Here is a 13,256-nt window from a genome sequence, read left to right as displayed (position 1 = left end):
ACCTTTGCTAAACAGCTTAGAAGTGCTGCTTAGAACAGCTTAGAGGGCTAGGGATGGAGGCAGGCCAGCTTCCTGCCCTGGTCCCATGCTGGTTTTGGGGGGAGCAGGGAAGGCGACAGGGCTGTCTCCTGGCCAACAACACATTCACACTCTGGCTGCTGCACTCAGACACAGGTTGGTAAGGCATGTGATCAAAATGGAGTGAAGGGAAGTCTAAAAATTAAAAAAAAAAAAAAAAATCAGCAGGGCTGTTGGAGCAGAAAAGTGAAATAGAGTAAGGTTATTCAGCACAGGCAGAACAAAGGACAGGAATGGAAAGGCCCCAGCTTTTGTGCTGGGAACAAGGGGAGTCACCATCACCCTCTCATGCTATGGACTGCCACAATTAACCTCTGGAGCTCACTTGTCCACAGCCCTGTGTTAGAACCTAGGTAAGCAGCTTTTAATAAAAACACTGGCAGTGGCCTGCCCGGTCCTGTGGCTGAGGGAACAGGGTGGGAATGCTGCTCCTGCTCCCAGGGAAAGGGGCTGTGCTGGGCTCAGTACCCCTGTGCCAGCAGCTGCTGGGACAAGCAGCTCCCTGAAAGCACATCAGAGAATCCCAGATTGGTGTGGGTTGGAGGGCACTTAAAGCTCATCTCTTATTTTAAGGGGCAGGGACACCTTCCACTATCCCAGGTTCCTCTAGATTCCATCCACCCTCGCCTTGGACACTTCCAGGGGTGGGACAGCCAAAGCTTCTGTGGGCACCCTGTGCCATGGCCTCAGCATTGCCACAGGGAAGAATTCCTTCCCAATATCCCCTATAACCCTGTGCTTGGCAGTTTGAAGCCATTCCCCCTCATCCTTCATGCAGTTGTTGGCAACTTTGACCAAGGCTTTGGGCTTTGGGCTTTGGTTAATGTTTATTCACCACGGGTAAAGAACACTCGCAGTCTCTTCCAGTCCTTTCCTGAACTAGAGGTGAAACCTGTCCTGTTATCACCTTTAACCCGCCCAGGCAGCGGCAGGAGCTGTGTGTCTCGGGGTGAGCAGAGTCTGAGCCCTGGGAGGAACCAGGTCTGAGCGCCAGGGGCCCGGAGCTGTGTACCCGTGTCCAGGTCCGAGCTCTGCCGGGGAAGGAGCTGGGGCCGGGGCCGAATCAGAGTCCCGGGGGATGGAGCTGGGTCCGGGGCCGAGCTCCAGGGACCCGGTGCTGCGTGCCCAGGTCTGATCCCTGGGACGCTGGAAGCTGTATCCAGGCCGAGCTCCAGGGAACCAGTGTTGCGTGCCCGGGTCTGATCCTTGGCACACCGGAGCTCTGTCCGGGTCCCAGTCCCGGAGCCCGGTGCCAGATCCGAGTCTCGGAGCACAGCAGCCGTGCCCGGAGCCAAATGCCGGGGCCCGGCCCTTTGTGCCCGGAGCCAAGTCCTGGGTTCCCGAAGCCGAGTCTCGGGGCCCGGTCCCTTGTGCCCAGAGCCGAGTCCCGGATACCGGAGCCGCGTGTGCGGCGGCGGGCGGAGCGCTCTCCTCCCGCCCTCCATCCCCTCATGCCCGCCTTCCCCTCATGCCCGCCTTCCCCTCATGCCGCAGCCCCTCGCCGGCCCGCCCGCCGCTCGCGGGGCCGTGTGGGAGCTGTAGTTCGGCGCTGCCGCGGGCGCACGGCTGCCGCCTGCTCCGCCGCTCCGTGCGGGGCCATGGCCGCCCGCTCCCTGCGGCGCCTCGGGGCCCTGCTGCCCGCGGCCGGCAAGGCCGGCACCGGCAGGTACGTGGGGCGGGCTGGGACCGGCCGGGCCGGGATGGGATGGGGATACAGGGGCGGCCCGGAGCTGCGGGGCGTCGGGGACAGACGTGGCAGCGCCGCGGGGCCGGGCCCGGGCGGGCGCCGCGCCGGGGGCGGCAACGGGAGCGGATCCACACCCGGACCCCAAGCACGACCCTGGCCCAGATCTGGACCCAGACCCGAACCCACAGCCAGACCCCGCCGGGCTCCATCATCCCCCGCCGCTCCCCATCTCAGCCCCGAAACCCCACGCTGCTGTTCTGCGCTCCTCAGAACGCCCTGGGGCAGAAATAACTCCCCATAACCGAACTCCTTTCCCAGAAAGGTCTTTTTTTTTTTTTTTTTGCAAATTATTGTTCATTTTTAAGGCAAAACGTTTCCGCGCTCGATAAGTCACGTTGGGAGGTGGTTTTCTGCCACTGTGGGTGGGTTCTGTGTCTCGCCCGGCGGAACCATTTATTCATTAATTTATTCATTAGTTATTCAGGTTTAATGTGCTCCTCGGGTTTTGTTTCTGGTGGTGAGGCAGCCCATGTGCTATCGGTCTGTTTTGGGTGGTCGCGAGTAGAGAATCCATTTAATGGTGTCAATATTTAGACAGGAACAATGTCCACTCATGCTTTTTTTTTTTACATCACGGAATACGGCTTAGAAAAGAGAAATCCATAAAGGTGCTTTGGCTACTTGAGTGAAGTGTGGGCAGATGAAAAGAAAAAAAGCCAAAATGCCTGGTAATTTTTTGGTTTTGTCTAGAAGAGAAGCCGCTAAAAGACTATTTAAATGTAATATAATAAATCTGCAGCACACAGTAAAGGCAGCTGTGTTTGGGACTAAACGTAGATGCGTGTCAGGAAATTCTCCCTCTTACGTGAGTGAAAACTGCTTCGCCTCCCTGAAAAATGTGCGATGAGTCTGTCACCATCTGCGTGTCCCTCCTTTGGACATTCTCTAAGAGCTTTAGGTCTTTCTCACCTCCTGGCACCCGAAACTGCCCCAATTCTCGAGGTGCGGCCACCCCAGAGCGGGACAATCCCCTCCTTGCGCTGCATTATCTCTGCAGTCACTCCCTGATGAAACAGCGCGGAGGAATTGGCAATAATTAAATTTCCTTCCAAAGCAGTCTCATCAGAGCTGAAACCAGCGCAGATGTTCCTGTGTGTCTCAGCCCTCGAGAGCTTTGTCATGCTGATTTGGGAGGAGGAGGAGGAGGAGGGAGTGTTCCAGCAGGGTGGGGAAGGACCCTTGCGTTAGGGAAAGCTGATTGTCACTTCCGAATGGCCGGGTGCTCCAGAAAGAGGTGCTGATACCATTGTAGCTCAGAAACCCTCTCTCATCACTGAAATATTAATCTTGAAGGACAATTGACTTAAGCCATATGGCTGCAATCAGCTTCTCTGCTCTTCCTTAACTCTTTGGCTTTCTGTGACATCCCTGTGTAAATCTTTCTGTAACACCAACTTGTGTAACTCCCTTCACACGCCCCGCGACTTCCACGTGTCTGTCACTTCGGGATGTGTCAGCTTCCTCCCGTGGGATCCATGCCTATTTTTAGGGTAGCTGTGATCAAACCAGCCTGCAGAAGATGGAGCCCGTTCAGTGGACAGCCTGTAAATAGCTCCTGCCACTTGTTGGGGAGAATTCCTTTCATCCTGCAGCAAGGAGTCAATCGAGCGGCATTTTCAACTCCCGCATAACAGACCTGAAGAATTCCCTTCGGAGTCAGGCTGGGATTTCTTGGCCATAACTTTTCCAGGCAGCATGTGACTGCCAGGGCATGTCCCTGCTCGGGGAGAGCGCTCTGGGATTTGGGATTTGGCTCCAGAAGCTGCAGAGAGGAGTCCATGCAGGCAGCTCCCTGCTCCACGTAGGCAGCTGGGACCGGCTCCTCCATGCCCCTCTCCCACGCAGAACACACCCATCCCTGCCAGGAACCACCGGCAGAGGGAAAAACCTCCCCAGCTTCAGCATCTTGGGGGCAGAGGAGTCAACTGAGCTGCACAGCCTATTTTTAAAACCCAGGAGTTTCACCTCTGAGGGGCCCAGCGAGATGTCTCAGCTGCGGTTCAGGTTCTTTGGTACAGCTGTAGCATGGCTGATTTCCATCCCTGCAGCTCTTTGAAATGAAATGTGAGATGATAAAGGATAAAGCTTGGAGCTGCTGCTTCCCATGGACGTTTTTATGTGCAAAGAAAGCCTCAGATTGATTTTTGAAGGCTTGGTGAAGGGGTCCTGCTCTCTCCTCCCCTCTAGTTTAATGTACTTTCTCTAACTTTGATAAAGTGCTGTTAATCAGTCAATAAAATGAACATGACAGGAATCTTACAAATCATTCAAGATGGGGTCTTGTGACCCAAACAGCAGCCAGGGATGAAATGTGGGGTTTTTCTCCTGTAATGGCATTCCTGGAACCCTTTAAAGATTAGTCTGAGGAACATCCTTCTCTAGAGCAAGTGTAAGTAGAGAAAGCACTTTGAGGTTTGTATTTGGCACATAATTTGTTGAAAAGGAGTGGTTTGACATACAGATGATGTTTTAAGTGCCCGCTTAATAAAAACTGCACATGCAAATGTCCTCAGGTGGGGAGAGGAAGTTTGTCATTAGTGCTGTGGGACATTTAGCACCCTGCTATTAAGGATTTAAATGATGAAACATCTGAGCTGTTAAACAGGGGTGGGAGGAGATGCCTGGTGGTCTTTGGGCAGACACAGATCTCTTGAGCTGGGCTTTGAGGGTTGAGCCAGTCTAAACCTTCAGGGACACCTCTCCCTGCCCCACACCTCATGTATTTGGCTTCTCTTTGGTACTGGCACTTGTGCTGATCTGATCTGATCTGATCTGTCAGCAGACCTATTCAGGGACACTGAGAGAAAAGTCCTCTTGTTTTATAGGGTTATTTTTCAGCTGGTTTAACTCCTTGAGATTGAATTCTGCTCAGCTCCAGCATTGGAATAAAGGGGGCAAAACAGCTGAAGAGCACTGAAGGCTTCATGATAGACCCCAGAACAAACTCTGTGCACTTGTGTGACATTGAACCTGAGCAATGCAGCCTTGCTAAAGAGGAAGAATGCTTCATGGTACAGGCCTGGTAATGTGACCTCAGCTGAATCGATTCTGAGGTCTAAATTAGCCTCTCTGTGCAGAGTGGAATTGTTCTGTAAAAGCACAGGGAGTGGAGCTGGTGCCAGCTCAGGGATTTCTGGGCTCTGCTGCCTTTCACAGGGGTAGATGTGCACTTAATGTATGGAAAACATTGCACAGAGGGGATATAAAACATTGCACGATGGGGGTGTTGAAAGCTTTGCTCAGAGGAAGAGCCCAGGTATTCCCAAAAAAGGAGAATACACCCTTCCTTGTTAGATGTGTACCGAAATGTTTCCTGGGTGGAGCTGGTTTGGAAGTAAATTCTCTTTTGTTCTGCAGATTCTTCCTGGTGTGAGGTGAGAGAGGGAGGTGGAGCTGAGGCTCACACTGGCAGGAATGAGCCCTGTCTAGGCTGGTTTGTAAAAGCAACTGTAAGAGGAGGGAGAGTGAAACACAGTCAGGGAATCACAGAATTATTTATGTTGGAAAAGACCATGGAGGTGGTGGAAGTGTCCAAGGAATGACTGGATGTGGCACACAGGGCTCTGGGTAGGTCACAAGGTGGGGATTGGGTACAGGTTGGACTTGATGGTCTTGAAGGTGTTTTCCAATCTCATTCTGTGTTTCTGTGAAAAACTGACTCTTTTGAAGGTATGCCAAAGAAGTGGAGTAAAGCCTCTGTGTGCCATGTTAGTCTAAAATAAAAGAAATTAAACCCACCTCTTTGTGTTTCTTTGCTGATTGTCTGTGTTTTCTGAAAAGAACTAAAATTGTGTCTAGAATCCTGTGTACCTCTTTTAAGAGAGCCTGCTTTTAATACTGACACTAATCTTGAATTCTCATGGACCCTGAAGTTACTCAACTTTGTTTCTGTGTCCCTAGTTTGTATTTCAGAGGGTGCCCCTGTGCTTTCAGCACTGCAGCTCAGCAGAGGAGTACAGGAGACGAGTGTGGCCCTGAGGACCCCAGTGAGGAGCCCAAGCACCCCCTGTCTGGCTGTGCCTTGGAGCACAAAGCCATCAAATTGGAAGAGCAAGTCCGGGATTTAACTGTGAGTGTGCTGGGTGCCTTTGCTTCAGTGGCTTGCTCTGGTTTTCAGCCCTGGCTTTTTCCCTAAATGCTGTGACACACACACACAGAGCTCCAGAGCAGCTGTGCCCTGAGTGTGAGAGGGTGAAATTCCAGCCTGCCCTCCCCAAAACACCATCTGCCAGCAGTGCCAGCAGCAGGGCACTCACTGATGGTGTGATCCTGGCAGGAAAAGCTGTGTCTTGGAGCTGGTCACTTCTTTCACAGCCTTGTGGCAGTAGCCTTATGCTGATTAGTGTCACATGTTGGCATAAAGTCATGGAATATCCTGAGTTCCCACAGGATCATCCAGCCCAGCTCCTGGCCCTGCCCAGCCCCAAAATCCCACCCTGGGCATCCCTGGAGCGCTGTCCAAGCCCTCCTGGAGCTCTGGCAGCCTCGGGGCTGTGCCAGCACCCTCTGGGGGAAAAACCTTTCCCAAAATCCAACCTGAACTCCCCTGGCCCAGCCCCAGCCCTTCCCTGGCTCCTGTCCCTGTCCCAGGAGTCTCCCCTCAGCCTCCTCCAGCTGCACAATCCCAGTGCCCTCAGCTGCTCCTCCATGGCCCCTCCAGACCCTTCCCCATCCTCATGCCCCTCCTTTGGACACTCCTTATCAGCTTTATGTCACACTGGATCCAGATTATCCGAGCAGGAAAGCCCTTTTAAGTGCCCGTGTGTGATGAAAATCAGGTTCTATATTGAAGAACTGCACATGACTGAGGGAGGATTAAATGCCACAGCACTGGGCTGTTCTGGAGATAATCACCCTGAGAATGCTGCCCTGAGTGAGAAATCAGCTGTCACAGAGCTGCCTGCTGGAGAGAGCAGGATCTCAGCAGCAGCCTGACCGTGGCTGTTCAGCTGAATTCAGCCATTCAGTGCCCAGAATATTTTTGGCCTTGAGTCTTGCGAAGGAGTTGCAGTTTTTGGTTAATCAGTGGAAAGACTTGTCTTTGTGTGAAAATGCAGCAGCCCAGCACAACCTTCTCTCTTTAAAGCCTTTCTGAGGGCTTTGCAGTGTCAGAGAGGGTTTCACCTGCAGCTTGGATGTGTCCCCTCTGGTTACAGGAGCGATACCGGAGAGCTTTGGCAGATTCTGAAAATGTCCGGAGGAGAACACAGAAGTTTGTGGAAGATGCCAAACTCTTTGGTAAGCAGAAGAGCTGTGTTTACTGCACTGGCCTGCCTGCCTGAGCAGAAAATGCTGATCAGCAGCTTTCTGTCCCCCTGTCCTGCCCTCCCACGTTTATTTCAAATACTGCTATGATGCTTGGCTTGGACTCTTGATATCTGGGCTTAATCACTGGTTTTTTCTCTGTGTCCAGCTGTGTCCTGTCCTATCAGGTTTACCCACAGAATCACAGAATTGTGATTTTTTTTTTTTTTTTTAAATAGTCCCAGTGCAGCTGAGTTTAGTTCTGCTGACTTGGTTGAAAATGCAGCTCTGCTGTGTGCTGAGGATTGGCTCTGGCAGGGTGCATTTTATACTCAGCTGTGTCATCAGGTTGTGATCTCCTTTTCTGTATTAACAGCCTCCTGTGCTTCAGTTCATTGGAGGTGGATGCAGCCTGGGGCAATAGTTGTCAATCTCTAGATTAGATGTTTAAAACCTCTAAAAGAAATATTTTAGCATCAGTGAAACGAGCTGGATTTGTAGCTTTGGCAGCAGAAGGAGGTGAGGGGGGAAGAAAGTGCTGTTCAGGCATTGCACTGTGCCAGAACCATCTCTGAGAATGAAAAACTGTTTTTCTCCATAATGCATGGATCTCAAGAGGTTTATTGTTAGCTAATTCTAGCAGCCTTGAAATTAGAGCTGCTGTATTTTCTTACTTTCCACCCATGGTGCTATAAAATGGCTGCTGAGTTTGGAGATAATCCACAACAGGATCATTGATTTTGAGAGGGTTTTTTGAGCTTTTGGGATTTGATATGTAGCACGAATCAAAAATAACTTCCTTATTAGAAATTGCTCACAGAGTGAGACTTGGAGTTGTGTAAATAAGAGGAAAATCTGAAAGGAGATTATAGCAAGGTGGGGTTTGTCTCTTTTCCCAATTGATGAGAGGTAAGACAAGGGGAAGCAGCCTCAAGTTGTGCCAGGGGAGGTTTAGATTGGATTTTAGGAGAAAATTTCTTCACTGAGAGTGTTGCCAAGCACTGGCACAGGCTGCCCAGGGAAGAGGTGGGGATACCATCCCTGGAGGTGTTGGAAAGACTGTGAAAGGTTTAGTGGTGGCCTTGGCAGTGCTGACTTGATGATCTTAAAGGTCTTGAACAGCCTCAGTGACTCTGATTCCATGAAATGAGTGGTAATTGCTGGGCTTCTGTCTGCTGCTTTGCTGCATCTCCTTCCTCTCCCTTTGTTCACATGTACAGCTGCAGACAGCACCTGACTATTGCCTCATTTTCTGTTTCCCTAATGTGTCATTCCAGTCAGGGAGTTATGACATTTATGTAACTGAGGGAGGCAGCTTTTCCTGGAATTTCTGCACTGTGCAAGGAACCACTGCTGGAAATGCAGGCAGTCTAACCCTTTTGTCATTATTTTTGAATGATAAAACCTGCCTGGCTTTTCATGACCAACCCAAGGACCATTTTGGTTCAGTCCTTCCACAATGGTTTTAAGCTATGAATAAATTGGGGACTTTGTACTTCTGAATAGCCATGCATTGTTTTTGCTTCCCCCCATTGTGTTTGTTCCCTGTGGAATGGGCATTTGTGTGACAAAATTATGCCACACAAATGGGATTGGAGCAGGGAATGTGGAGCAGAGCCCTAAATGACAAATCTGAGTTGCAAAAACCTGTTTGGAGTGAGACATTAATGCTCTGTTTTGTCAGGAATACCAAATATATAAATGGTCATGGTATGGACGTGCATTTCCTGCATATACCTTGGTTTGGGGAATCTTTAGATTACTTTTAATGCTGAAGCTTTGGTTCCAGCAATCAGAGAACACCTCCTGGTCTTGCTGAATTAACTCCAAATCAACGAGCAGCTTTAAAGGTGCCTTCAAGCCACCGTGCCTTAGTCTGCCCTTGGTGCTGGAGCTCTGGATGTTCTGTAAGCTGTCCTTCACTCCCTTCCTGCAGGCATCCAGAGTTTCTGCAGGGACCTGGTGGAGGTGGCAGACATCCTGGAGAAGACGGCCGAGAGCGCCGCGGGCCACGCCGAGGAGCCCAGCGACCCCAACCCCGCCCTGCAGAAAATCTACGAGGGGCTGTCCCTCCTCGAGGCCAAGCTGCAGAGCGTCTTCGCCAAGCACGGCCTGCAGAAGATGAACCCCGTGGGGGGCAGGTACGACCCCTACGACCACGAGATCGTCTGCCACGTGCCAGCCGAGGGCGTGCAGCCGGGCACCGTGGCGCTGGTCACGCAGGACGGCTACAAACTGCACGGCCGCACCATCCGCCACGCGCTGGTCGGCGTGGCCGTGGAGGCACAGGAGTGACGGGGCTCCAGCTGCTCCACCTGGCACCTTGCTGGGCTGGGGACAGTGCCAGCTGTTTGTGTTTTACTTATTTATTGAGCTGGGTTTGTGTCGTGGGGTGGCTTTGGGGTCGCCGCCGTTCCTTCTGAGGTACTTGTGTATTTAATGATCCTCCTTGGAGCTGTGGGCTCCTGCTGTTTGGTCAGAAATTTGGGGCACTGTAGCCTCCTTCTCTGCTTATTTCTCCATGGTTTGTATGGGGAAGAGGGGAGATGTGGAGAGAAAGGGAAATTCTCTTCTTGTCTCCCTGTTCCATCTCCTGCAGTGGCCTCCAGGAAAGGAACTTCTCTGCATCACTTTCCACAGCTGTGTTAAGGGACTGTTAATAATACTGACCTACCTCACAGGGATGTGGTGAGGCTTTTCATGTGCAAAGCACTGGGAAAAGTCCAGAGGGATGAGTATTCTTATCACTTGGATTTGATGTCTTCCCTTGTCCCCACACCCCTCGGATGGGGTGAAGATGATCACTTGAAATAACATTTAGGGGCAGCTTTTTCTTATGTTGCTTCAGGACAACAATCAGGAACTCATGGAATCTCTGTTGTACTAGAGTTGAATAGAGATGAGGGTTTAAAAAGAATTCAGTTGTTAGGTCAGACTAATGTTAATATTCCTTCTCCAGGTAAAATTCCAGCTTGACTCTTTGTTCCCAAAGGTAAAACAGGGAATGGTGATTTGTGGTGGAGCCAGAAAACTGTCCTCACATCTCTTAATCTCCAACCCAAATGTATGTTTTAGAGGAGAGTAATTTCTCTTCCCTGGTGGGTATTTGTGCAGCTTTCAAGCATGATAAACTATGTGCTCTTTGTTGCAGCTGCTGGCAAAATGGAGCTGTGCCCTTAAGCAGGAAATCTGGACTGTTCTGTTTTCTCAGCTCTCCGGCAGAGATCCTCACATTACACCAACTTCCAGTCCTCATTCTGATTCTACTTTCAATGATCCTAGTAAATATGAAACCTTTTGGGTTTTGATGCAAGGAGAAAAACCTTTTTTGCTCCAAAGTCTCAAGTGCCCTTGAAGCAATTTTAGCAGCAGTGACAAGAAAGCAAGAAAAGCAGAAGGCTGAGGAAGTGAAAGCTGACCTCGAGCTGTCCTCCTGGTTGGAGGCATGTTGTTGTCACAGCACATATGTATTTCCCACTGGCCCTATTGCCTGGGAGTTCATTTATCTCAGCTGAAAGGATGCAGTCACTGAGGAGGATCAGAATTTAACCCTTTGCAGAGTAGCAAGCAGTCAAATGACAGAAGAACACTTAAGCCACAAAACCAGGAATGGTTGGTTTTCAGCTTGTTTCTTACTGATTTGTTCATTCCTTTCCTTTTACTGTCTGGAATTGGTTCCATAACCTGACAAATGCACTTCCAAAAGTGCTTTACTTTTAGAGCGAATGCCATCCCTGGTTTGGAAGAAAATTTATTCTTCTCCCATTCCTTCAGAGGCTTCAGCTGAAAAACCCTTTAGTGGTGGACTTCAAGATTGTTACAGCCTTTAATACTGCCAGTCTTTCACCGAGGGAGACTGTGTGCAGTTAGTGGGTTGGCAGCCCAGAAATTTAAGTAATTTGCACATTTCTAACCTGCTCCGTGCAACCTTCTTTAGTGGCAGCTGGGGTGTGAGTCTGTAGCGGATCCTTTTTGGAGTGTGGGTTTCTGCCTCTGTGCAGTAGGTTATGGAGATTTCAGCCCTGAAACAGCACTTCTGGCAGCTTTAGCTCATGGGCAGACCTCTTGTTCAGTGTCTTGTATCATTACCATGGTTTTGGAAGCTTCAGAGATAAACAGGACTTCCTATCCATTGTTGTGCTGAGCAGGTCACCAGGGTTTGCTGTTTCTCCAGAGAAGAATGGTAAAATATGAAATGTGACACTACAGATGTGGCTGTTCTTGCTCAAAAGCGAGGAGGAGCCCATGTCCTCAGCTGGCACAGTGAGGTCTCTGCTGCCTCTTCAGCCCCTGCTCTATCAGTTGAATCTTGCAGTATGAGGGGAGAGGTGGAAGCCAACTTTGAAAGTGAAACTTTAGTTGTAAGGAGCCAGACAGATGCACTGACATTTTACACTACAGACAGTTTTCTGTCACAGAGAGGCTGCAGCTGAGTGTGACCAGGAGTGATGGGATCCAAATCCTCTTTAAAGTCACCCATGGAGCTGCTCTGCCTGTCCCCTCAGCCAGTGTTCACCCACTTCTGCCTTAAGGAAATGCCATAAAATGCACTCCAGGCCTCCTGTCTGTACTGAGATGTGGTTTGTTCAGTTTGTCTGGGGTCTGCCCTCACTGAGGCACTGCAGTGTGGCTGCAGCAGGACTCTGAGGGATCCAGCTCCTCTGCAGTCTTCCCCACCCTCACAGAGGCCCTCTTGAATTTGGGGCAAGTTCTTCTCCCACTACAAAACTTCTACAGGATCCTGTCAGGTTTTATGATTCCTGTGAAACTGAGGCAGTGCTGAGAGACTTTCACAGATGTTACCAAAGAGATAAATCCTCTAGCTGGTGTTTGTCCCAGTTTCTGTTTCCTCTGAAAGGTGAAGTGAAAATGAAATAACCAAACCTGGATTCCATCACAGAATCCAGATTTCACAGGTAAAATTTGATTCCCTTGCCTTTCAAGCACACTTAATGATGTTTTTTTTGTCCTGGATGAGATTGTGGAAGGGTGGGTTGAATTTCTCCTTGTTTCTTGCTGCTTTTTTTGCCCTGTTTCTGTAACTCCTGCAGGGAGGGCACTGACCCATGAGCTGCTCCTCTGCAGTCACTTTATCCAGTGACTGTTCAATAAAACACAGGAATACTTGAACAGGGCAGGAGTAGCAGAGGAGAGGAAGTGTCATGTACCTTTTAGACATTTCCACACCTGGGCAAGTCTCCAGTGGCACTGTCATGAGCATGGCAAGATCTGAGCTCTGACCAGGAGTGCAGAATGAAATGGATGTTGCTTTGTGAACCTTAATTTCCAGTGCTTCAGCAGCAGAGCTTCTGTTGGAAGAGCTGTGATCACTCAATAGATCCTAGCAGTACCTTAATTAAAAAAAAAAAAAGTATTTAAGTTTTATATTGTGAATATTGTAGTATTTTTTTATTTTAAAACTCGAGGTGTTTTGGTATTATTTGCAAAGTCAAACGAACAAAGCGTTGCTAATGTCCAAAAACCCAAGGCCATTGAAGTGGAGGGAAAATGTGTATATATTGTAATTTTTGTGTGTTTCTGTGCTCTTTGTTTACCCAAAGGTTCTGTCTGTATGAAGGACAGAGATGTGTGGGAGCAGTGCAAGAAGTTGACAACAACATTTGAGTTGATGTTGGAAAGGTCTGATTTCCTTTAGCTGTCCAGATATGTCCATTTGCTAATAAAACAGAAGAATTGCAGTGATTTCTCTTGCCTTTTCCCTGCCTCAAACTGCTGCTCGTTCCAACTCCAGCCAGCTGGGGCTGCACACGGGAAGGTTTCTGGCTGTTCCAGGTCCCATTGTCTGTGACAGGGCCACAGCAGCATTTGGCTGAGCATTTTATTAATGATGCTTTAGGAGGACTCCCAGAAATGCACACACACAGGCTTGGTGTCAGTGATTCCTGCCCTGATAACCTGCCCAGGCATTTCCACACCTTCTGCTGTGTCTGCTCCTGGGTGACTGTGGAGAGAAATGTTCTCTGGTGGTGGCTGGTTCAGCAGAGCTCTGCCAACAGCTGGAATCTGTTGGATCTCTGGGTTTATCTTTGCTTGGCTCTGCCCCTGTGTGTGCTGTGCTGCAGCAATCCAGGGATTGTGCAGCACTGCAGTTAAGGGGGGGTTAATTTACAGGGTGCCTTCACACTGGTACCCACAGGCAGGCTGTAATTTCAGGGATTTGTGGGAG

The 13,256-nt window shown here is 49.9% G+C and overlaps 1 protein-coding gene across 1 annotated transcript; it reads left to right on the top strand.

The window, feature by feature from the left end:
* Positions 1 to 1,358: 1,358 nt before the first annotated feature.
* GRPEL2 (GrpE like 2, mitochondrial) lies at positions 1,359 to 12,772 on the top strand. The gene is made up of 4 exons (XM_054642922.2): positions 1,359 to 1,744; positions 5,726 to 5,894; positions 6,982 to 7,063; positions 9,006 to 12,772. The coding sequence occupies exons 1-4, from the start codon at positions 1,374 to 1,376 to the stop codon at positions 9,362 to 9,364; spliced, it is 981 nt and encodes a 326-aa protein (XP_054498897.2). The 5' UTR covers positions 1,359 to 1,373; the 3' UTR covers positions 9,365 to 12,772.
* The last annotated feature ends 484 nt before the right edge of the window (positions 12,773 to 13,256 follow it).

Source organism: Agelaius phoeniceus, chromosome 15, assembly GCF_051311805.1.
Source record: "Agelaius phoeniceus isolate bAgePho1 chromosome 15, bAgePho1.hap1, whole genome shotgun sequence".
NCBI lineage: Eukaryota > Metazoa > Chordata > Aves > Passeriformes > Icteridae > Agelaius > Agelaius phoeniceus.
This window is presented reverse-complemented; position numbering and strand designations above follow the sequence as displayed.